The sequence below is a fragment of the Cygnus atratus genome, chromosome 2 (assembly GCF_013377495.2).
Source record: "Cygnus atratus isolate AKBS03 ecotype Queensland, Australia chromosome 2, CAtr_DNAZoo_HiC_assembly, whole genome shotgun sequence".
Taxonomy (NCBI): domain Eukaryota; kingdom Metazoa; phylum Chordata; class Aves; order Anseriformes; family Anatidae; genus Cygnus; species Cygnus atratus.
The window spans coordinates 64,598,516-64,623,329 of record NC_066363.1 but is presented as its reverse complement, the minus strand read 5'-3'; the positions used below and the strand labels follow the sequence as shown (position 1 = coordinate 64,623,329).

Sequence of the window (24,814 nt, the reverse complement as noted above, 5' to 3'; positions counted from 1 at the left end):
CCCAGTGTCGCATAGACCTTCCCATAATCAACAAACCCAAAGTTCTGCCGGTTGCACCAGTCCCAAAGCCACGTATTATGACGAGTCTGCTTGTCAACATCGATCCCCCCTATCGGAAGGACAGAGGCAAACACAACCTGTGCCCCTGAACCTTTAACTAGTTGCCCCAAAGCCCTTAAGTCCCCTTTGATCACTCTCGGACTTCTCCTTGCTACTTCATCATTACCAGCCTGAAAAACCAGTTGCGGGTAGTAGTCGGTGGGCCATACCAGGTGAGTGACTTTCCTAGCAATGTCTCTCACCTGAGCCCCAGGGAGGCAACAGACTTCCCTGTGGGTTGGGTCCAGATGGCAATACTCAAAAGCTGCCTGGACATTTAGAGTATTCATAGAGTACACGCACATTTCCAGCAAAGGAATGATTTTTCTTCATCAAAAAGTTTCAGCAAACTAGCAGACACTCAGTATATTCACATTAAAAGCACCTCCAAGTAGTAACTAGCTATATCAAGTATAAGCTGGCATACATTTTTTTTTTTTTTTTACAAGCCAGTTTATTTACCTTGTTTCAGGAGTTAGATTTACATCCCCAAAAGCCTTGGAACACACTGTGCAATCAGAATACTGTAGCTGGCTGGCCAAGAAACACTCTGGACATGATCACATCACCACTAGGTATCCTCACTCCACCTAAATTTATTGAAAAATATTTACACATTGATCATTATGCCATAAACTGCTTTAATAGCATCTTTACATAGAAGAAGAAATTAAGAGCATTACACCACGACAGGGGAATCACAGTAAAAGGAAACTTTTCAAGTGTCTTTTCTTTTTCCCCAAACTTCCATAAACAAAGAAAGTTCTCAGACTGAGTGTGCTGGAGTCCCACACTGTGTGCGCCACAGATCCACTGCTTTGCTGACAATAGCATCAGTGTTATCTTGAGGAATCTGCAAAAGATTGGGTTAAGATGCTTTGTCATTGTACTTTATTTGGACTGTTGTTTCAAATAAAGATTTTAAACCTCAAGTTCAAGTTTTATCTCTTTACACAAAGCTAAGCTATAATCTCATCTCCCCATCCTACCATCCCTCAGCCCTACGTGCACCATGTTACTCCCACATTTTAAACATAAAACTTTTATTTACAAAACAAGAGAAGGTGTCCACTCAGGCATCTCTCACTTTACACCTCTCATCTGACATCAGGCATTACTCATACTGGCCATCCATGACCACAAACATATCTAAACCATCTAACCCAGGTTACATTAGGATCCTACAACCCTGCTGTCATGCTCACTACCATCCACAGAAGGAAAGTTCAGGGTCAGGTTCAAGATCCTATACTTACATCAACAAAGAATGTGCTTTGAGTCTACAGGCTGACACTCAGTAAAGGAATAAAAAGGGTGCCAGACTCCAGCCCTAGAAGGAGGCTCTGGAAAAATGAATCTAACTTCATCTGCACTTACTTTCACAGAAAAACTCTTCAGTATAAGAATATTGTCAAATCTGCACAAACACAGATAATATATTACGCAAAGCCAATAATCGTTTCATTCTATGAAAGCTTTACCTTCTGATAGAAGCAACTACTCCTCTCATTCCTCCCTGCACCTTGGTACTACAACGCTACTCTCAGGGAATAATATAGCTCCTTATAGTATGTTTATGATATACAAAACACTCTGACGCCAAAAGGTCAAAACACTTTTATAAGCCATAGATGGTAATTGTGAAGCACAGAAGAGTACTTACATTTTCCAAAAATTGGGTGATCTTTTCTGCTGCAGTCAGTGCTATTATTTTCATTTTAAAGGTTAATAATATCTCCAAAGCAACAAAAACAAGAATTTTGCAGGACCCACTAATAATTTTGTCCCAAACTCTAGAAAAAGAGATGAAAAAGCAATCACCACACATTACTGTAGTCCTTACCTGTTTATTTATCTGCTAGAACAGTTTTTTTTTTACAATCACCTTTTTCCAGATAATTTTTCTGAATAAGAGCAAATGCATTAATTATTCGCATCAGGGTAAATACAAGACATTTTATCAACTCCTCAATCTGTACAGACTGGGGTGATGGCAAACAAATGTATTGATAGGGTGTGTTCTTGGTTAGAAATGCAACTGTTTGCAAGGCTGAAGTAAATCTTGTTTTAATAGCTTTAACTGTGACAATTATTCTACACAGCATAGTAAGGGTGAGAATTTTTCCTAGTGAATAAAAAGAAACACAGTTTACTAGCACACTTAATAAACGCGCTCTTCAAATAGTTAAGTAGATGAAAATTCAAAAGGATGAAATACTGAACTACTACATCTCAAGCAGCGAAATATTCCAGGTCCTTCCTGTAGGAGATATAAATATTATACATCAGCAAGATACATCCATAACGCTCAAATTAGACACAAAGAACAACTATGAAGTGTTTCAATCCACTCCACTGTGCACAGATTCTCTCAGAATTAACGAAGCACTCCTATCACTTCTTTGAAGCTGTGCCCAGACCTCACAGTTTTAAAGAAACCTGAAGAACAGGCCTCCAAAGGCTGCAAGTTCTTTAGCAACAGAACTGTGAATATTAAAGGAGATCCACATTACTAGAACAGCCTGTAACAATTTGAACCCATCCTTCAGCCAGCAACTCTATCTCTGGCCCAACTCAACAGACACGGGATGAAAGATTATCCAAAACCAGTGTGAAACCATCTGTCAGATGGCAGCTTCTATGGTTTTGCATTATTTTCAGTTCTTGACTTTTAAGAGCTGTGTCAGAAAGTCTGAGGATTACTGTGCTTACTCCATCCAGACACTTGTTAAAAAAGTTTCTCCTTTCCAATAAATGTTTCTCCTTTGACATGAGGGACATGATCACATACTATCCTCCATAATCTCTGAATCCAGTAACTATAATTGGTTAGCATCTTCTGCAGCCCACCTACAAACTTGGATCTACAGGTGTGTTTCTTCAGAAGACAAAAATTTTTACATCACCTTTTGTCTCAGAAGAACTTGCATTTCAGCCTTGAGTGCCAAGAGAACACAATGAAGGCATAAACATTGACAGCTGTGTTAAAGAGTTGGTATCACACCTTTAAGCAAAGGCTTTTTTAACTCCTAAAGTGGAATGACTGCTGCTGTTACACATTTTTTAATTTCATTTTTTAAACTGTGACTCAAGTCAAATCTTTATCAGCTTGATAACCTTCCAACCACACAGCTGGTTTGACACTGCTTTTACCTCTCCATTCCTCAAAAAAAAAAAAAAAAGACCAGAATTTAATTTATAATAAAGAAGCTTGGAAAAGAATACATAAAATCCCCATGACTATCCTTTAAAATGAAGGAAACAAACAAAAAACCCACATGGATAGATAGGGGAAAAAAGGCATAGCTAATTTCTCTCCCCTTTGCAATTTATTTTTATTTCCCTGTCTTCATAGGATTAAAAATGACTACAAAACCCACAAGGACAGGAACAATTAAAATTTTGCTTCCTTTGTGGTTCAAGAATCTGAGGACAAGTGGTCACTGTAGATATTACACTGATGTTGATGTCAAGTCTAGAAGCTTTAAGCAAGGCTATGAGAAAACTGAGAACGCATTCCTCTTCCACACTGTACAAGTGATTCCCATTTACTTCTAATACATTTTCCTTCTCAAACCTTTCTGTTCAGAACCCAAGCATAGCTCCCCAGGTGCTTCATGGGCATCAGAACTGTAATACAAATGGCAATACAGACTCAAAGACAGGAAAGAATTTTTCAGGTTTCTATTAAACCCCATGTTAGTTTCAGTATAAACCTACTAATTCTAACATACACTACTAAACCTTCTTCCCTATTTTGCTTCCAAGTCCCCGACTCTAGTCCCCATAATTACATTACAGTAGGTTACATTTCATGCTCAAAAACTCAAATGTTTTCCTATTATTTAGTCTGATTCCAGAACAAGTATTTTAACACTGGCAAACCAGATGCAGTATCTAAATCACCAGCTTCTAACAAACTTGGGAAGAGGGTACATTGCTAAGTGGATGAGATGTTAGCACTAACTAGCTGTGTCTGCTGCTTTTTCCCCCTTAACATTTCCAGCTATTGGTACTGTCAGCGTAATTCCACCAGTAACAGCAATAATGAAATGACTGTGGCACTGATAAACAGACCAGCAATCAGTACCTTGTCTATACCATAGAACCAGAAACTGCAACAAACTGTGTCAGAAAAATGTTTACTTAGACTAGAAAAAAGTCAAGGCAGTCTCAAGGAAACAATTATTTTGATTATTCTAGCCTAAAATAGCAACCTTTATGCATTGTATCTTTACTGATAGTAACATCTATACTCTACTTTCACTACTTAAATAACAGCAAAAACTTGTGTATGTAAACATCAAGTGTACTGTCAGGGATTATAACTTTTAGCAGGTTTTTTTGATTCTCTCAGAGATGGGAAAACTAACGTATGTCATGCAACCATGCTTGTAGCCCTACTCAGGACCACTTAAAAAAAAAAGTGCACACTAAAGTCATAAAAAACTATAATAATACCATCCTCTGTGATATATAATTGTAACCGATTAGCCACAAGAGCACTCTTGTGGGTGTTTCTTGAACAGTGAAATAGTAGTAAAAACCACAAGGAAAAATATAAAGACATTGGAAGCTATGAAAGTAAAGAGAATGGCAAGAACTACGCAAACGAAGCCACTTAATTTTCACTGAGTTTTTTTTTTCTGTAGCCAGGACATGATTTGTATGTGCATGGAAAAACAACATTCTCAAGGGCGTTTCTCAGGTTCCTCAATCACTACAGTGGGGTACTAGAGCAAAAAGCATCCTAGTGTTGCTGCGCTCTCTTTTTCTGAGAAAGTTGTTGTGAACCTCACAGCTTTCCCCCTCCCCCCAAAGGCTACACCCAGGCTGCAGGGTAAGCTTATTCAACCTTATTCCCTGGTTCTGGTCCTCCAGTCATCTGGTGCATAGACGTTTAATGAGTACCACTACTCACTCCTCTGCACATCCAGGTATCCTTCCAATGGGAACAGAAGTGCAAGGACATGATGAGGCACATACAAGTCTCATCCTGACATCATACTGTGATCTTGCACCAGCCATGAAGACAGCTGTGAAGCAGCTCAATTACTTAGACATAGGCAAACAAGTGACTTAAGTTTCTCTGCAGAGCAGAGAAACTGTAGCAGCCCACATCCCTTCCACAGTAAATTGAAGGTATCTTTTATATTTCTGTTGTTTCTACTAAATGACTCATTTTTACAACTGATGTAATTTAAGCAGAACACAGAGATCACAGTTGTAAAACTGCATAAGCTGTACATTAATACCTGCGTTAGTGCCAGTTTGAAAGGCAGTAGGATTTCAGGAGAACTACAGAATACTTTGCCACAAACAAATTACCAGAGGCCACTAACCTAAGCCCATCCCAACCCACCAGCTATTACCGTGCCAAGTCTTCAGTGAGGACTGAAAATGTCAGCTATGGATATGATATATGACTAGCAACACTAAGCAATAAAAAATGCCTGGCTTATACACAACCATATCTGCAAAGCTCCACTATTTCTGTTATATCAGAGCAAACTGGCAGCTAAGGTGTAATTTGGCCTGTAGAGCTGAAGCTGCAAAATGGACACCTTGCTTTAACAGCAAGGCTCTCCAGCTGAGGCCCCACACAGCGCCATTTGAAAACTCTCCACACATGGGGCTTGCTGAACAGATGACCAGATACCCAGATGCAGAATGAGAGCAAATAGAGCAATGGGGAGTATAAACAAAGGTGCAACTCAGTTTTCTCCCCACGTCAGACAGAAGTAATCCTTTCTGTCCCTCTGGAGTCCATTCTACAGGCAGGTTCATGTTCTAGGAAGCTGCCTGTCTATAATTCCAGGTGCAGTAACAGAATCCTGAGGATACAGAGCCTTCAGAGTGCCCAGTCTGCTGTACTTTTTACCAATGTGGCACCTTAAAGACATTTGGAAAGAAGCTTATTACATTTTAAGAGCATTTAGCACAAGCAGAGCAAAGACAATGCATAAGCTCGAAAGAAATGTTTCTACATGAAAGCTTTCTACGTTGGTTTGCCAAACCCACTTAAGTGAAATTGATGCACAACTTTTACCTATGACAAAAGTAGGAGAAGTGTACTATGAAACAGTACGTATTCTGAAATGACAACACTTGTCAGGAATACAGCTGATTATGCACAATTCATCTCACCATTATTGGATAAAATTTCTGCATAGCACATCCAAATCTTGTACACCTTTGAAAAAAAGATGAAATTTAAATTTAGCTGCCTGGCAGAGAAGGCTACAATTTAGACAAAGCAAGCAACCTCTCTAAGAAATGTAGTACTAAATCATAAGTTAAATTAAACCATAAAATACTGAGCTCATGTCATCTCTCACTTGAGGAAAAAGTGAAACTCACAGGAGAATTGGAGACCTGCTTTCAGTTCTCAGCAGTTCCAATGCTGCCATTTAGATACATTTCAGATAAGCATTCGGGCTTCTAGATTCTAATCCAAACTGAACCTCCAAGCATTAAGCTCATCTGTCACATGCTGCCCACAAAGTATTTTATCTCCTTAGCAAATGAGGCTATTTTCATTACAATGAAGCAATTCAAAAACCTAAACTGCCAAGGAAAAGTGCACTTTTATCATGTTCTCACAAGAATTGTTGGTAAACGGGATTGCTGCACCATCAGAAGTTCCAACCCTCCGAAGTTTTTTACTGCAGAGTGATATAAAAGACAGTATTTGGATATTTACCATGGAAAAAAAAAAGTTATTTAAATATTTTCAGGTCAAATTATTTTACTTTGCTAATTAAAATAGAATATGAGAATGCTAAACAGTACACTAACTAGATAAAACATTTTATGTAAATGAACTGTTTCAAAATTACAGAAGCTGAAACAGAAAATTCTGACAATATAAAATAGGAAAATCAAAGTTCATCTAGATTTTTTTCTTTTACACTGTCTAGATGAGACAGCTCCACAAAACATGCAGTTTTCAACAGAAGTGTCAAAAGAATGGAATCCTCCAATAGTAAAGCTGCTCTATTGCAAATTTCTTAGCCAGAACACCTAGCCTCAACGTTAAATCCTTTAAGCTGTAAATTAAAACATCTATTAGAAGACATGGAAAGAGGTTCCTAATGCTTGCGGAGGTCATTTTGTACCCCAGCAGCCTACAGAAATGAAGTTCTGAGCAGACTGGCAAGTCCCAGGTGGAACAGTCACATCTACTGACAAACTGTATTAAGTTTCATACAGAGAAAACTGGATGAAACCAGGTCAATTGTTACCTGCTAAAATGAGCCTATAAATACAAATGTGCAACACAGATACAGACAAATCACACATAGTCAATTGTCTTTAAAGATGTAACAAACATTTCATACATGCTTACATAATTTCTGTGGCCCCAACAGTAGTAAAAGTTTTTAACCCTCACATCACACACAACCTCTATACAGCACGGACTACTTTGGAGCCTTACTGGTGTTGGTAAGAAGAACTACACATGTAACGATGACCACGCAGCACAAAGGGTAACACCAAAAAGTCTGCCACCAACTCTTTCAGTTCTGGTTCCAAAAACTGCTTTCTGTCAGACACCTTCCTTGCCAACAGTAGAACATACACAACCGTAAAGACCATTGCACCACAAGACTGAAAAGCATAAATATTAATCTTATAGCTTGTTCCCTAAAACCCTCATATTTTCTTAACGTGTGTGGGGGGGAATATTTTAAAGAACAGCTGTTCCGCACTTGCCCTCATGAAATGTAAAAACTCAGATAAGCAAGGAAGACTGCACTCACTATTCAGATTGCAAACAACTCTACCACAATAAAGCAAAGTATCTTTTCTACAGAGCATTCAACAAAACTCTCAATTTCAGTGATTGTTGTGGTTTAACCCAGCCAGCAGCTAAGCACCACACAGCTGTTCGCTCACCCTCCCCCCTCCATCTCTGGAATGGGGGAGAGAAACAGGAAAACGAAGCCTGTGGGCTGAGATAGAGACAGTTTATTAAGACAGTAAAAAAAATAATAAAGATAATAGTACTACTACTACTGTGTACGAAACAAGTGATGCACAATGCAATTGCTCACCACCTGCTGACCGATGCCCAGCCTATCCCCGAGCAGCCGGTCCCCCCCCCCACCATGGCTAGCCACCCATTATATATTGTTTAGCATGACATCAGACGGTATGGAATACCCCTTTGGCCAGTTTGGGTCAGCTGTCCTGGGTCTGTCCCCTCCCAGCTCCTGCTGCACCCCTAGCCTGCCCGCTGGCAGGACAGAGCAAGAAGCTGAAAAGTCCTTGGCTTAGTGTAAACACTGCTCTGCAACAATTAAAACATCTGTGTGTTATCAACATTCTTCTCATCCTAAATCTGAAACTTAGCACCCTACCAGCTACTAGGAGGAAAATTAACTCTATCCTAGCTGAAACCAGGACAGTGTTTTTATAGCAGCCACTGAAGCCCTGGAGGTGCTAGAGTAAGATTTCCCCTGAACCTTGTTTCTGCTCAAAGTTTTAAAAGGTGGCAGAAAATGAGACCATTGTTTTCTCTGTACCACTTCTTGCTCAGCTATTAGCAGCATCTATGTTAATGCAGAAACATTATGCTTCTTTTCATTTAACTTGAATTTTCCACTTTCCAAGAGTTTTCAGATGGCAGAATTAGAGAATCCACAGAAGCTTCAGTTCAAAGGCCCATTGGAGAATTACCATGCACAAGAATTTCCCCCTTTTAAAAGCTGGACAGCCTATTTCCAACCATGGAATCCTGATATAATGCACTATTTCATGAACTCTGTAATGATCAACCTGGCATAGTATTTATTTATTTTTTAATTAAAACCAACACTCCCAAAATCTTTTTCATCTGGTGGTAATACAGTATTATAATCACTCCCTAAGGAGTGATTTTGGTTAAAAAGCCTGAAAACTAACTACTTTCAGCTGCCTATCACTAAGAGGGGATTTGGAGTTTTAAATCCTAGGAGGAAAAAAGTGTGAAACAGAATAAGCCACTATATTTAACTCCATCCTTTTTACACGTCAATACCAGAAGTGATCACACTCAGATTACCTCACATCAGTAATGAGTGGGATCAAATCAAATTTTGTCATTTCCAAGTCAGCAATAAAGCTAACTTCATACCTTCATTACAGATAAAGATAAGGAAAGCTCATTGCCTGCTTATGGTAACAAGGAGCTAAAATTACTATGCAATTACAAACAGAAAGGGGAAAAAAAGAGCTTGCCTCTGTAAACTGGACTCAGGTAAACAGCCTGCAAAACACTTTTTGAACCAAAGATCATAAGGGAGTTTGCTCATTGCAGCACATGCTTTTAGATGCATCAGGAGTCTGTTATCTTCAATGTTCAAATACTGCTCCAGAATTTTTGGCTGAAAAACGAATTGGAAAATTTTAGGATAAGTAACACCAGAGTGCCCTCCCCTCCATTATTACAGCTCACTGTAAAGCAAGATGTGTCTTTGAAGACCTGCAAGCATAAAAACACACATTAAAATAATGAACTTACATTATTTTAACTAAACCCTGGTGTTCCAAAATAAAAGTATCACTGATTTTTGCGATTTAGTACTTTAGTAAATAAATAGCCCCAGGTTCCTTAAATTGCTGACCACTAGCAGGATTTCCAAAATATGCACTACTCACTAATGCAAGGAGGTGTTTGAGAGCTTAATGCAATGCAGAGATTAAACCTGCACTAATTACAGCTATCTTCACAAGTAAAATTGAGTTTCATTCACCTCAAAGGTAATAATCTTAGCACGCATCATAAAAACCTATACACAATGCAGTGAAAACAAGAAAAACAATTCTCAGAGCAAATCCCTGTGCAATATAATAAAAGCTGGACACTGACTTCCTGTTTAAGTATTTAGAAAAGGCAACAGAAGAGCATACAAATATGCTTAAAAATGTGAATAATGTTCATTTTGCTTAAAGTCTAATGTACCACAATACAAATTTTCATAAATTCCAGTGTCTTTATACTTTTTCTCATAATTATGTAAGCTGCTAATAACTTCAGCTTTCAAATTAAAAAAAAAGCACTTCCTTTGTCCATATTCTAACATCTACAGTCTTGGTGCAACTTGTACATTAAAATAAAAACTTAGGGAGACATCCCTATGTAACTGAGGCACATACCTTCTTTAAAAATGCTCCTCTGTCCTTTTAAAGGAAATACAGAAATTGGTATAGTTGGTATCACCTCTGGCAGAAGCAGAAAAGACTTAAAATGTGTTTTTGTGTTTCAAGAACAACAAAGGACATACGTAATTTTCTGCAACAGGTTTTCATTGATTGCCAGAGCAGATACTCATATTTTTATATCAGTGGATATTAACTAAAATGTTTATCTTTTACGACTATTTGAAGAATTACAAAAACTTTTCTATAACAAAGGAATTTTTTATAAGTATGCATTTGCTTTATAATCACTTTATAAAGCAGTAATACAGAAATGCAAAATTAACGTTCTCTGAGAGCATTTGAATGATCAGTGACAAAGTCCTGTTACACTTTTAATTGTAACTTAGTTTGTAACATGCTGTCTTTCTGAAGACACAAAATACCCTGCTCCATTTATAAAGCAAAACAATTGTGCATTGCCCCACTGTCATCCAGTGAACAGCATGTGAATGCCAGGGATGCAGCCAAAAAAGCAAAAGACCTAAGTCAAGATGTCCTGAAGTTTGTTATATCTTTAATTGTTTAACATAAAGAAAATTCTTAACTGAATGAAATATAATTCACCTAAATACAATGTAAGCTTCAGCTGACTTAAAAAAAAATAGTCAAAACCTACAATGCAACATTAAAAAATTGGTTTTGTTTGCTATTTTAGACAAAGTTTCCTCCAGCAGAGTACAATCACAATGCAAAAAGCACTGCTCCTGCCAGAACATAATCCATGGATGCAGCCTCTGACATTGTGGTTACCTCCATACACTGCAACTTCCAAAACGCCCAGCATGCATGCTTTCTATGACTTCCTTCTCCCTTACTTACTGCTCTCCTCACACAAAAAAAAAATCGTTCCCTTACCAGTTGTTGCAATGCATCTTTGTGCTTGCTGTTCAGCTGATTAACAAAGCTACTGACAAGCCAATAGCATTCTATAGGATCCTCCACCATTTCCTCCATTGCTTTAGCAATAGCAAGAAACACTTCATCTTCTGGCTCCTGGAAAACAAAACCAAAAAAAAAAAAACTAACTACAAAGAAGTATGAGAATACCTGATTTAAGTTATTCTTACATTCCTTTTCCCTACTCTTTGCAAAACCAAAGTGGAACCAAAGTATGCAAAGATAGATACTACCTGTTCTGACATTCATAAATAAAGCACTGGGCAACAGATGCATTATAGTGACCAGATACCTATTAAAGCAGAACAAATAAGACTTCTCTTGCTTTTAAAACCAAGCAGACAACAGGAATTTGGAAAAAATCTGATCCAAAGTTCTCAAATATTCTTAAATGAGATTACCTCCTAATGGCATAGCAACATTCCTACTTCTATGCCCCACATTAATTTTTTTACTACATAGCAGCAGATATTTTCATCCTTTTCCTTGCCAAACATACCCCTCAAACACCTTTGCCATGGGTGTTAGCTACACAATAGCTAGAAAGAAATATCTTTTCCAGGTGATTATTCCCCACAATACAAGACTAGAGCACGTGGTGGGCATACTATCTTCCTTTCTCCAGAGGGTACACTTTCCTACCAAAAGGTACCAGCATGCCTAAAAAACAATTACTGGTATGACTGCACACAGGATAGAGGTGAGTTAAGTCTAAATCAGCCAGGCCTTATGTCAACAACTAGCTCAGGAAGCCTCTCAACTAGGAAGATGCATCAGGAGAGGCATCATACTTGCCCTGTGTTCCTTAAAGTTTTCCTTAAGCAGGCAGTACTGACTACATTAGGACTTGGGGTAACAAGTTAGATGCAAATCCACGGTCTGTCCTCACGTAACCATCAGTAGCAGTAAGCTGTAGTATCATAAACTTTGGTGCAGATTAGAATTCATGCAAAACACATCGATAGTCTTGAGCAGAAACAAGGTTCAGGGGAAATACTGCTTGGATATGCTTCTGTTACATAGATGGCTGCAATGCACACATCCCCCTAATTAAGCTGCTTTCAGATGCAGAACATGTGCAAATCATGGAAGCCCACTAAATGACCCAAATATCTCTTCAAAATACCACCTTCATACTCCCTCTGCCTCCACTGAAAAACATCTGCATTACTATCAAGCTGTAATAAGCTGTAACTTTTTATAAGTTTAAGGGGTCAGTGTCTTCACTGAAAAGAGGCTGACATAAAATGGAACAAATGTTTTCTGCAGCAAAACGAGCATAACTTTCAGGACGAACAACAGTGGCTCTGCTAACCCTCATCTCTATTAAATCTCATCACAGTACTGAAACCATCTAGTACTCTGGAACGCACTGACAAAACACTTGCTCAGAAAGCAATACTGCTCTAGAAAGGATGAACTTTTAGAATATTCTGTCAAGGAAATTTGTCTACAGGAAACTTGCAGGGCAGGATGACTGCATTCCTAGGCAATGGCAAGTGCACAAAACACTCTCGCTCCTCCAAGAAGAGGATGCTGCATACAATCCCTTAACTCAAAACACTGCTGGACTTTCTATGTTCACTTTATCTGTCGAAAATACACCCTGCAGAACAGCAAAATAGCCTATCAGAAAGGAAAGCAAGCCTGTGAGCTAATAAAGCCACAACTGGACAAAGGAGTATGTAGATCTTCCATTCCTGGTCAAATAAAAATACCGTGTAAGCTCCTACATCAAGTTTTGTTTAGTTTGTTTAGATGAAAAATAAAGTAAGCTGGACTACTGTGAACATGGATAAATTAACATTAGACATAGGATAAAATCCACCTCAGCAAGTCCCATGGCTCCTTTCATCACCTCCTCTTTTATAGAGGCTTATACATAAGGTCTACACACGGTTTTTATCATCATACAATATACTTATCATCAAAATATACTTTTTTACCTACATGTGAGTGCACTGTAAACCACAGAGTGTTATCTGACTAAGCCTTGATCAGTTCAGACTAGCCGAAAAAGGAGAACAGTACTTTAAAATCTAGATCTTAAAACAAATTATTTAGAAATATGATGTAATTTGCAACATATTGCTGCTAGTACTGGCTCTGAATTATCCTCATTGTAGGAAAGTGAACAATCTACAAGATCCAGTACCAAGTCATTTTGACTTCATTGCTATGAAGAAACTGTGAAAGTGAAAACTAGAATAAAAAAGGCTAAAAGCCTAGCAGTGGAAGTATATAAAAGACATTTTAAGACATACAACTTTATGTAAGTATTTAAGGGAACAAAAAAAGAAAAGCACTTCAACTAAAATACCTTATTTTATAACAGCACTTCTCTGTTTTTCTTTCCCCTTACATGAATTTATCTACACGTACTTTTGCTACATGCAGCTCAGTTTCTTACTGGCTTATATCATAAGTTAGCTATATGCTTGAAAAAAATATATAGTATAAAGTATAAAAATATAGCATAAAGTTAGCCAGAATGCTTAAAAGACTATCAAAATGACAGCTCACCAAAGGAAACGCCAAGTTTCGAGGCAATTTTCCTGATTCCAGTTGATGTATGCGGAGGAAAACATCTTCCTGTGGGGTAGAATCATTGATAAAACGAATTACACGAAGAGCATGGTGTACATCCCTGTACTGCTCCTTCCGGTAGTTCATCACCGAGGCATGAGATTTATGGTGAGGAGGAATAATTCCTAAAAAGCAGAAGGAAAAAAAAAATAAAAGCAACTGTAAAGATAAAAAACAGAGTACTCTAAACTCCCTTTCCAAGATATCTGCCTACAAAAATGTAGGACCTGGCAGTGCTATTTTTCTATAAACTTGTTCAAAGAATACAGGGAGAAAACCCTCTAAGAAGGGAAGCTAAGAGAGCACTTTAGCATTAGATTTACAAAAACAAACTATATATTTTAACCAAGCATAGACAAAATCTAAACTTGTACTATTGTTTCTCATCAACTGTTGAGAATTGTTTCTGAAGCTCTTCTACGAATTTTTCAACAAATGAATGCTAATTCTTTTGTACATTACATTAATGTGCTGGTAAGAAATGTCAATACTGGGACAGATGGAAAATAACTTTATTGGTGTGCTCTCCCTCTTCACCAAGCTAGCTTTATTTTTCAATTGTGAATCTGACTTGTTACTTGTTTATACCTATCTGTAAGCTTTAATATAGTATTAATTGCATATTTGTGTGTAGCTTCATTTTATTTTGAAAACAAAATGGATACAGAATGATTTTTATATATGCTAGCTGTTTGTGTTCTGAAATTATACACTTCATCTGAGATGACCAGAAAATATATACATGCAATTAACTAATGCAAACATACTGTACATCCCAATCTCATTATTCGGTTTACTGGTAGATCTCCGCTGGAAACTTCTTAGTGCACTGTACCATAGAGATTAATCCTCTCTAAAAGAACATTCAGAAGCAAAATCAATCCCACAGTTGCATATTACAGATTAAGAGTTAACACCCAAATTTATGCAAAGTTTAAATTAAAAGTTTCAAATTAAAAATGCAAGTTTAACTTTCTCAGTACAGTACATTTTTCTAGCTCCCTAGGAGGAAAAAAAAATTAAATGTATCCAAGTAGAGAGGCAGAAAAAAAAAAAAGGAGTTGTTTATGATATCCAGAAGAGATGCTCAACATTTCATTCTATCATTCCCCTAACTCAAGGCTCAACCTTGCTATGCGCTGATGTTCAGAACAGAACTGTCACTGGCTTCAATAGAAACAAGATCTTAGAAACACCAAAGCAAAAAAATGCCTCTTTCATACCACCAGTGGAGCAGAACTCTTTCTGGTGTAGAAACCCATGAGAACAAAATATTCTTCAAAACTCAGTCCTTAAACAGGCTACCTGCTGCTTTCATCTCTCATTTAAAATAAAAATATTGCTGTCAAGTGTTAAACCATGAAATGGCTGAGTTTTAGTATCAAGCACAACAGACAGTAACTTATTTCCCAACTGCAAATCCACCTGCACTGCAGAAGCTGGGACAGAGCAGGACATTTCTCATGTGACACAAAAACAGAGTCAACAACTACATATGTACACACTGCCAACTGCTTTGCTTAAATAGAGAAGACTACCTTGAGCTGACAGAAAAGGATCTTAACACAGGGATATCTAAAAACCATTTTAGCCTCAACACCATCACGAGTCATACTTGAACAGGAAGTTAAGAGACATCTCTGACATACCATGTAACCTGGGACAGCACCAAGGCTTGGCAGGTGTCTGAAATGATTCTGCTGAGAGGACAGAATCCCTTCTGTTAAAGTATTAACATTATTTAGAGATTTAATACCTCCCACCAGAAATGGACTGGGCTGTTGTTCCAGTCATTTAGGGAAAGAGCTTCTGTATTGCCATTTAGAAAGCCAGCTCTTCAAATCAGTGTTAACACTGTGATGCAGCATAAGAAAATTCCTTGTACTCTGGTCACCCAGAGAGTACACAAAATTACAGCTTGTGTACTTGAGATAAATTATTTTGAAAGCTTTTAAAATACGGAATCCTAAAAAAAAAAAAAAGGCTTTGAAAACCTTCCTCTTGTTTTCTGTGTACTCAGATATTGAGGTAATTTTCCATACAATTAACTCAGATGGAGCTAGCCTAAAAATCATTGCAGTTTATATAATCACATGGATTCACAAATCATCCTACCTAAAACAGCCAAAGATATACCACTTGCTCTGCAGTGAGTTGCAAATTTGCCGAGAGACTGTATTTTGCTATTACGATTTTGGCTGAAGGATCTTGTACTAAGTTACCTGTTCAAACCACCTACACTATATTTCCTGTTACAAATTCTTTAAAGGATGCTGACTACTTCACTAAGGCCCAGGGTTACAAGATTTCTTTTCATCCTAAAATTAGTGCTCTAACTGCGGAGATTTTTATCAGGCAGGACTACTGCTAGTTCTGTGATCAATATAAAGAACTTCAACTTCTATACTTTACATGTTGCACCTTCTACACACTGCTCATTTACCACCTCTCCCAAAAAGAGGCTTACAAATCCAAATAATCATTATTATGAAGGCACAATTTTTAAGTTGTAGGAAATTGAAGGGGAAAAGAAAAAAAAAGACAAATATTTTAAAAGACTGTTAAAAATTCAAATAAAACTTCCTAACACATTATTTCAAACTCCATGTGTAGTGCACATGGAGACCAAAAAGAGAAAGAGAATACATTTATTTGAACTTTCAAGATTATGGCAGAAGCTAAAATAAACAAGCATCCTGAAATGGATAAAAAACATTTTTTGTTTATTTGTTTGTTTCCCAACTATTCAATCTGAAGCAAGAGTCATCAATCTTTTTGACTATGAATCACATGCCAAAATCCTCAGATAGGAGATGTTTATAGGAACTGTATCGCATATTCCAGAGAGCCAACAGCCAATGGAGAAGCAGGATGGCTGCAGAGGGCAGAAGATAGTAGCTTGCAAGCCAACCTGCAGACAAATACTGCAGGTGTCTCCCTGATGAAGCAGCATCCCAGGTGTGACCACAGCTGTAGTAATACAACACTCAGCATGGGAGTCCCCCCTAAGCTTTTCAACAGTGGCATACTCAGCCACCAACAGTGCAATAGGTCACATTTCTCTTTCAGAGATTCAGTCACACAACCTACCTTCACAACTGGTCCAGCAGTGTTTCTTTACACTTGGTAACTCTATGGGAACCTCTCCAGATACCTGATACAGGTCAGAACTCCTGGGCCCTCCACAACCCCTCCTGTCCCCAAGCAGCATCACCTTGTATCCAATAAATCTGACACACTTGACCACCTACTGCAAAGTCATTAATACTTTTCAACTGGTCATCTGACAAATACCCTTCAAAGAAAATTGAATTTTTCTTTTATTATTTATTTTTTATTATCGTTTCTGGGGATGCCATACTTTGTCTCTGGCCTCATAACTTCTTCACTGGCAAATACCATCCAAATCCAGAATCAAAACCAGAAGTAATCTTCAAACCAAGAACACAAAGCTTCTCTTAAACATACATTTCCATAGCTTGCCTACCTTTTCAAGTTTAATCACCACTTTACTCCAACTCAGTTGTGTTTTATTTTAGGAACAGAACTGAAAACCTTATCAAGTATCAGTGACTTAAAAGCCACCTTTTAAATCCATTCCAATAGACTTACTTGGATAACGTTAAGACTAAAATACACTCTTCTCTGTACACTTCTGCAAAAGTTCTCAGGAAGTATGCATGTGATATTAAGCTTTATAACTGCTATTGTGCATCCTCAGTGGATGTAAAAATAGACTAAATATGGCAGTAGACAAGAGTACAGAATAATCCATGTCATTAGCACTGAGAAAGAGAGAGCACATTCTACATGCTCATTTCTACAGAGAATCACAGATGTTGTTTCATACCTAAAAGAACCTTCCACACCAGTATACGATACATGGATGGGAGAGGGAACCTTTGACTAAACGTGCAAAGCTTCTCAATATCTGTAGAGAAATAAAAAATTGAAGAAAAATGTTAAATTTTAATATGTCAATAGTCCCCAGTCTATGAATTACCTAAGTATGACAAGCAGGTAGAAATCTCCACTTTCATGATTTATTACCAACAAATGCTTTCACCACCTCAGTTGGGAATAGAATAAGCTATATAAACTGTAACAGTATTTATTCTGGAAAATAACATACATTGGCTTGATACACAATAAAACTATAGCTGCCCCAGCTTTCACTAGGAAGAAACTACCATTTTTATAGGCATTTTGTTGCGATGTTGCTATGTCAAAGCAATTAAGCACTCTGTTAAAAGGACAACTCTTCTCTTTCTATTCCATTATAGGCATTCCTCAAAGACCAACAGCAATAATAAAATCATCATTTTGAGGTTAGATGGAACTAACAGCATGATACGTATTTACGTACACAGCATATGTACTTTCAGATAAAATTGTTTTCACTAATTGTTTTCACTTAAGCGTAGAGAATGAGAAAAAAAACACGCAAGCACAGATCCTTAATAGTTTTTACAATTCATATCCTCGACTCCTTGAAACTCAAAGGACTGCTAGTACAAACAGAGAGATTAAAGGTAAAGGATGAAAAACTTTAGTGAGTATTAAGCACAGCTGCTACAAACCATCTATTATTCCCTCCCCTACCTGATGCTAAATCACCAAACGAATAGAGGAAAGAGTGAAATTGACTTGCCCAACCGGTCATCTTTTAACAAAATTTCCAGTGACTTCTTCTCTTCAACTCCACGAAATCCCACTTTTTCATAATACACCGAGCGAAAGTTTCTCTGAGAGTCGTCAGCCATGATTGATTTCTTCTGGAGAAACAGTAATTCCCCTTTTGAGTTACAAGTATAAATTCCTATTACATTAAAGTCAAGTACTGCTGCACACTGATAAAAATTGACTGCCTATGACTCTATAGTATTAATAAACTCTACAGAATATGAAAATCTTCCAAGATTTTCTTCATCATATGCTAACATTGACGATCATAAAAATAGATAACTGGACCTAAACAAGATCTAAATATATTCAATTTTGAAACGAAAGACAGTGACTTTTTACACTATTATTCCTGCAGTAAATTACGTTACAGTTTCAAAAAATGCTGAAGCGTCTTTTTTTAGGTGATTTCATATATTTCAAAACCAATATAAAAATACAGTTAAGAGCCTGACAAAATTTTGGCTACAGAAATTCTAACCACATATAACCGTTATCCAAATAAGTAAAATTCATCAGGTTTCATACTCACCAGACAAGGTAACCAGAGGCAAGAGCAAGCCAGTGTTGGCTTCAGTAACACAGAAGTGACAGCAAAGGATAAGGCTAGATCTGCAGTTTTGTTCTTAAGTTGCAGACTTGAATTAAATGTTCATGTTGTTATCAGACACCGCAACACCCAGTCTTGAGCTTGTCATTCTGGTACTAAAGGGACATAACTGTCTCATCCTTGTACTGGAAACAATGGTAAATTATTGTAGCAAGAACCATGTGTTTCATAACAAACATTCACATTTCAATGCAGCTCAAGCCTTTAAATATCGATTCTCTCCTCTCCTTTGCAGGCTTACAAATACGATAAAACTATGTTTTGTAACTCAAAGAGTTACAAACAACCTCAACTTTTAAGCCCAGTGACAACAGCAAAATTTGGAGAAAAATTATTTGTTTTGAGGGACAGTTTTTACTTCAATGGGTGAATTACATACCAAAAACCTTTCCTAGTTAAATTATTCTTTTCCTTGCTAAACTGAAGCACACACAACAGGAGCACAGCATTTGCAGATATAAGGTCACATTTTTTCAAGCAGCAAACTTGTATATGCACTAGACCTATTTGTTTTTCAAACTAAGTCCATTTTGAGTGCTTTGTAGGATCACAGCCAAGACCAACCAGAAAAATATAAAGCAGCAAAGGCCTGAATTAGTGCTGAGATCAGACAAATACCATCTTCAAGCCAGAGAAAAAAATATTTATATTACTTGCAAGACATTCCAGTTATGCACTGTCCCTATGAAAATGACTGCTGGGCCCTTAAATGCATAGTGCATGAATATCACAGTCATTACTTATAGTGCAGCAACGCCTAAAAGCTGAGTTAAGGTGGTACAGACGTTCAATTACCCTTAAAATATTTGTTTGAATTTAATATGCACTACTTAGAAAACATTCAGCCTCTACCATTTGTGGCAAGCTGACAGCACAGTCACAAAACAGGAACAACACATAGAATAAGAGCACTATCTATAAGAAAGAACCGATACAATATTAATTATGATAATTAATAATACCCCCCCCCCCCCCCCTCCTTCCCTCCCACCAGCTAACCCCTCCGGGGACCAGAGCCAGACCCGCACCTCCAGCATCCGGACGCGGCCCCACACGGCAGCCGGATGGCGAGAGGCGCATGCGCGGGCACCGCCCACACAACGGCGGTGAGCAGCGCCGCGCGTGACCAACGGTCGCACTGTGCCCAGTTACTGGGGGGGGCGGGCACGCGCAAAGAGGCAAAGAAGGATTAAAAACTGGAAGGATTAAAAACTGTTGGGTTTAGACCCAACAAAGAAACACAAAATAAACAGAAAAGCAAACCGTCATCCCTCATACACGTCTTCAAGTTTGACAGAAGCAGGCTGTGGCCAGTTAGGAGATACTTAGAGAAGTGACCCACCAACTGCAGCACTCCCCCAGATCAGTAATGCCTACTGATAAAGAGCTAACACTGAGGCCAAGAATAGCAAGCCTAATACTGCCCACGCTGTATTATTTACTGTTTTATGCTTAGCAGTGTGGGCCATCTACGGTGATAGGGAGGGACAGTTTACTTACAATAACCTGTAGAAAGCTGTTGGGCTTTCCAACAAGATTTCCTCTGTACCTGACACTAAAACTTCCACCCCTCATGTCAGATGAAGGGACTCACTGGGGGAAGGCCAGCACCCAAAATTCACCCTGTGCTGCCAAAATCATGGGACACCGTGTTTTAGTTTCTTCATGTTTTCGTTGTTCAGAGTTTTGAGATCTGGACAGCATTATGCTGCCCGATTCCAAGGGATAGGCAGCTAGGCAGCTTCTTTTAACAGAAGCTGAGTTCTCAGCTCACAGTCCCATTCTGGAAGCAGGAACATTAACCATCAAACACTTCAGCCAGCAACACTGAGACTTCAAAATGCTAGATCCCCTCCAGATAGCTTTTTAGGTTCCTATAAGTGGCCTGTTTTCAAGCAGACAGAACTTCCCTTTCTATAATCCTGAGCAACGCTTTTTGGATGCCTAGAGAAAAGCACGCTGCCGCACAATGGTCACGCTTTTGTTGAAGCCAGCTCGTCGAGGATTGATGCTGTGGCCTCACAAATGTGTTTGTTGAAGTAATTCTGCACAGCAGCAGGTGGCAGCCTGGTGCCATTTTTTTTTTTTTGCAGTTTTCGGCCATTGGCATCGAACGCATCTTTTGTCGATAGGTGGCAGTTGCCTCTGTGTGAGACCTCTTTGGTGCTGCTGGGAGCTAATCAGCATCGCAAGATTCAGGAAAATGCTACACAAGTTCAATCAAATCTCTGTCATTTTTAAGTACTTATTCTTGGCCTTGTCAATATGTGTCACATAGCTTTAGTGGTGCTCTAAAAAGGGCTGAAGCTAGCACAATTTGTCTTAACACTGTTTCATTGCACAGCAGATACAAAAATATTTTAAGCAGCTGAGCTACCACGCACTGTGCTCTGGATTTGTATTAGGTTAATGCAATAATGATGGCTTTGATTAATCAAATAAATAGTAAAAATAAGTCTGAAAAATTTAGCTGCATAAAAATATAGCATAAAATCAATACCACCACCCAAAAAAAAATAATATGCTCCCCCTAGAAAAGTTTCTAAACTCTACATATTGCAGATTTCTCAATCATGTTTCTGAAACACACCATTTTCCTTAATGGTGTCTGTAAACAGTTTCTAACATGTATTTAATAGTTTATAGTGGAATCCCAATCAAAGTCAGTTGTAAATCTGACTACTAGTCACTATATTTAGATCACTAGGAAATTAATTAAAGAAATTAATTAGAGACTTTTCAAAACATACATAATCGAAATTAAAAGCATAGGCTTAGCATGAACTGCTAATGATGACAAAGACTATTGTTTGGTGACAGATATAAAGTGAAAAAAAAGCCTGCAAACCTATTTTTTTAAGAAAGACAGCCCTATAAACATTTGGACATGCTTACTATTTTCTTTATTTTATTTATGTTTTCTATATTGTATTTATATTTATCTACATTTTATTTATATTTATCCATCTTTATTTAACTGCCTTATTTCTTTATAACTACCCTTGTACATCTACCTGCACTGAAAATGGCTAAATGACTCTATGTGCTGTAAATCAGTGTTGCAAAGCACACAGGTGTTTGCATTACTTTAATCAACATATTAAACTGCCTACATTTTCATAAACCAAACAATGATCTGATTGTCCTTTGTCTAGGGAGATGAAGTATTTTCATTCTTACCAATGGAATCTATTAGTTGCCATTGTAAATGAAAGCAGAATTTCATCATGAATAGCTGCAGGAGTCAATCAGCTGAGTGAAAGACTGTTTATAATAATATTGATTGGTTAAATTATCTTTAATCAATAATACCTTCCAAGGCATCTCTTGGAACAATAATAACCTAAATGTTAGTTTTTTTTAAGTGCAATAACATCCAAAAAGATATAACACATAAAAGAGGAACAGGTTTGGAATTGACTTGGAATTACCTCAGATAGTAAAGCCAAAATAATTAGCATCCTGCTAGCATACTGCATCTCTCACCTTTATCTGTTAATTTGAGTATAAATGCATTTGTATTTTCTAGTGATAGGTCTGTATTGCAAAAGTGAATTACTCACTGACATATAAAGTCACATGAGAAGGAAGCCAAAAGGGCATTGCTAATGTTTTTCTTTCTTGCAAAATATGAACTGTGTTGTGCCCATGGTTCTTGAAAAGTAATGCTTTTGCTCTTAAAGCTGGAATAATTTTATGGGAGTTTTGTGCTGTTGAATCTTGGAAAGTGTTTTGGGCTTTGTTCTCTCATGTATGCCTGACCTATCTGAATTGCAGATGGTTACTGGAAGCACACCTTATTGTGTGAAATTACCAAAAGAAGATGAAAATGCAAAGCAATGGAACATTGATTTTACACAGCACAGAGGTCCATATTTCTATGTCATTAAATGCATACTGTAACATATAAAAAATAAGCAAAGTTTTCAGGTGAGTTTCATTTGCTCTGAACTAACTGAAGATTCGCTTCTTTCTTTTAAGGACACTTGGCTGAGGACATCTTCACTGTATATCAAAACTAGTGCATACTTTCAGTCTGCTGATGCACCATCCCTTGTTCCTATTGTAGTAGGACATGATTAATGTTTTGGAATGGAGTTATAAATTTGGTAATTTCAGCTTTTCTAATATACAGTCTCCTGTTTCTTCAGGAGCCTGAACAGTTCCAGATGGTGAGTAGGGCTATGTTAATGGAAAGGACAATTTATTTACACATTCACAAAACCTTTTCATTATGACCATCAGCAGATCGAGAAAAGCTTGACCCCATTTCCTGGCCAAAACAGCATCATTCTGCTGTCTCCATTCTACCTGAGAGAAGAATGCAAATGTTGGAGCTATAAATGTTTCCAACTCAATCCCTCATTGAAGTGAGATGAAAAACAAAACAAAACAAAAACACTCTGGGGTAATAAAAATATCATAAAACAATTTGGCAGCAAAAGGGAACCTAGCCTTTCATTTCAGCATGGTAGCACCAGGTCTGTCTCCAAGCAGACCAAACACTATCTCTGTAATCATGAATACACATCCCCAGATGGCAGCAAAGTAAAGGCCCACAGGGCCAAACACACCTGATGAGCAGCTGAACTGGGAAAGCTGAGTGCAGATGTGTCCTACTTCTCTGTTTTCCCTTTCTGTCAGAGAATGAGAGCACTTCAGAGAAGACATGCTTTTGTCTGAAGACATGTGGAAACTGCAAGACAATTACTAAGGGAATAACAAAATGCAGTTGCTCACTCCAGTAGTAAATGGATTTGTTTTAAGACCATGTTAGTGATTTTTTAGGATGTCTTCTGGGTTCCAATCATAACTTGGATATTTTGCTTAACCTCAGATATCAACCATGCATGCCCTGATTCTGCTACACACCTGACTAGTAGCTGAGTTCAAAGGATGTTATTGATGTTTTTGACTGAAAAAAGGGTTGTGAGTTTTTAAATAGTAAAAAAAGCCGTGCTTTGTTCTGTCAGTGAGCATGGCATATTTGGGGCACAACGTAATAACAAATAATTGAATAGTCCCAAATAATCTTTTCTCTGTTTGGTTTCTCTTTAATTCAGATGGGACAATGAGATGATAATGAGACAAATGTTGGTCAGTTTAGGCACATGGGGAAAATTAAATGACAGGCCTTGAGAGTCTTAATGAAGAGATCATGCATACAGATCAGGTATAGCTATTATGACTATGCTATATGGCCAGAGATGGAGCAAAAACTGTGGCAATGTGAAAGTACTTGCCACGAACATGAGACAGCAAGTTGGAGTTAGGACCATGTTTTATCCTTACAGCACTTCTCCTTGTATCAAAGCCAGAAGTGTGCCTAGAGGTTAATCCAAGGTCACCAGCTGGCTATAGAGGTTGGATCTGCATTCCTCATTCAACCAAGCACTCCCAAAACTTTAGGGCCTGGATAAGCTGCACAGTGCAGTGGACTGAAGGAGGAGTTACAAAGAGTTTGACTCCTCTTGAGTCCTGTGACCCAAGATGAAGGTGGAGACAGTTTGTTTCAGTCCCTGGGAAGATTTGAAGCAGACATTCTCTACAGCGAGCACTTGGCCAGGGTTTCAAGGCGGCATTTTAACAGCCAGGTCCCAGCAGTCGGTGTTGCTCAACCATTACCACCCTTCTTTGCCACCACCCGCAGTGAGAGCAGCACCGGGTGACTATGCTTGAGCATTTGGCCATCGAGTTCAATAGCCCGTGTTATCTGATAGCTCTCATATAACATTAAAAAAATAAAAATCAAAA

At 38.0% G+C, this 24,814-nt stretch overlaps 1 protein-coding gene across 4 annotated transcripts; it reads right to left on the bottom strand.

Annotated features, from left to right (window-relative positions):
- Positions 1-720: 720 nt before the first annotated feature.
- Positions 721-20,179, bottom strand: TBC1D7 (TBC1 domain family member 7). 4 transcript variants are annotated; one of them, XM_035552418.2, is made up of 9 exons: positions 20,089-20,179; positions 18,983-19,185; positions 18,370-18,542; positions 17,618-17,698; positions 13,705-13,892; positions 11,140-11,277; positions 9,322-9,467; positions 1,763-1,892; positions 721-952 (listed from the first exon to the last, which is right to left on the bottom strand). In XM_035552418.2, exons 3-9 carry the CDS (start codon positions 18,428-18,430, stop codon positions 866-868), a joined length of 831 nt encoding a protein of 276 aa, XP_035408311.1. In that variant the 5' UTR covers positions 18,431-18,542; positions 18,983-19,185; positions 20,089-20,179; the 3' UTR covers positions 721-865. The 4 variants fall into 4 exon arrangements, with proteins under 4 accessions (XP_035408311.1, XP_035408308.1, XP_035408313.1 ...); XM_035552415.2 differs by having other exon boundaries at positions 18,419-18,542; XM_035552420.2 differs by having other exon boundaries at positions 18,424-18,542.
- Positions 20,180-24,814: the final 4,635 nt, after the last annotated feature.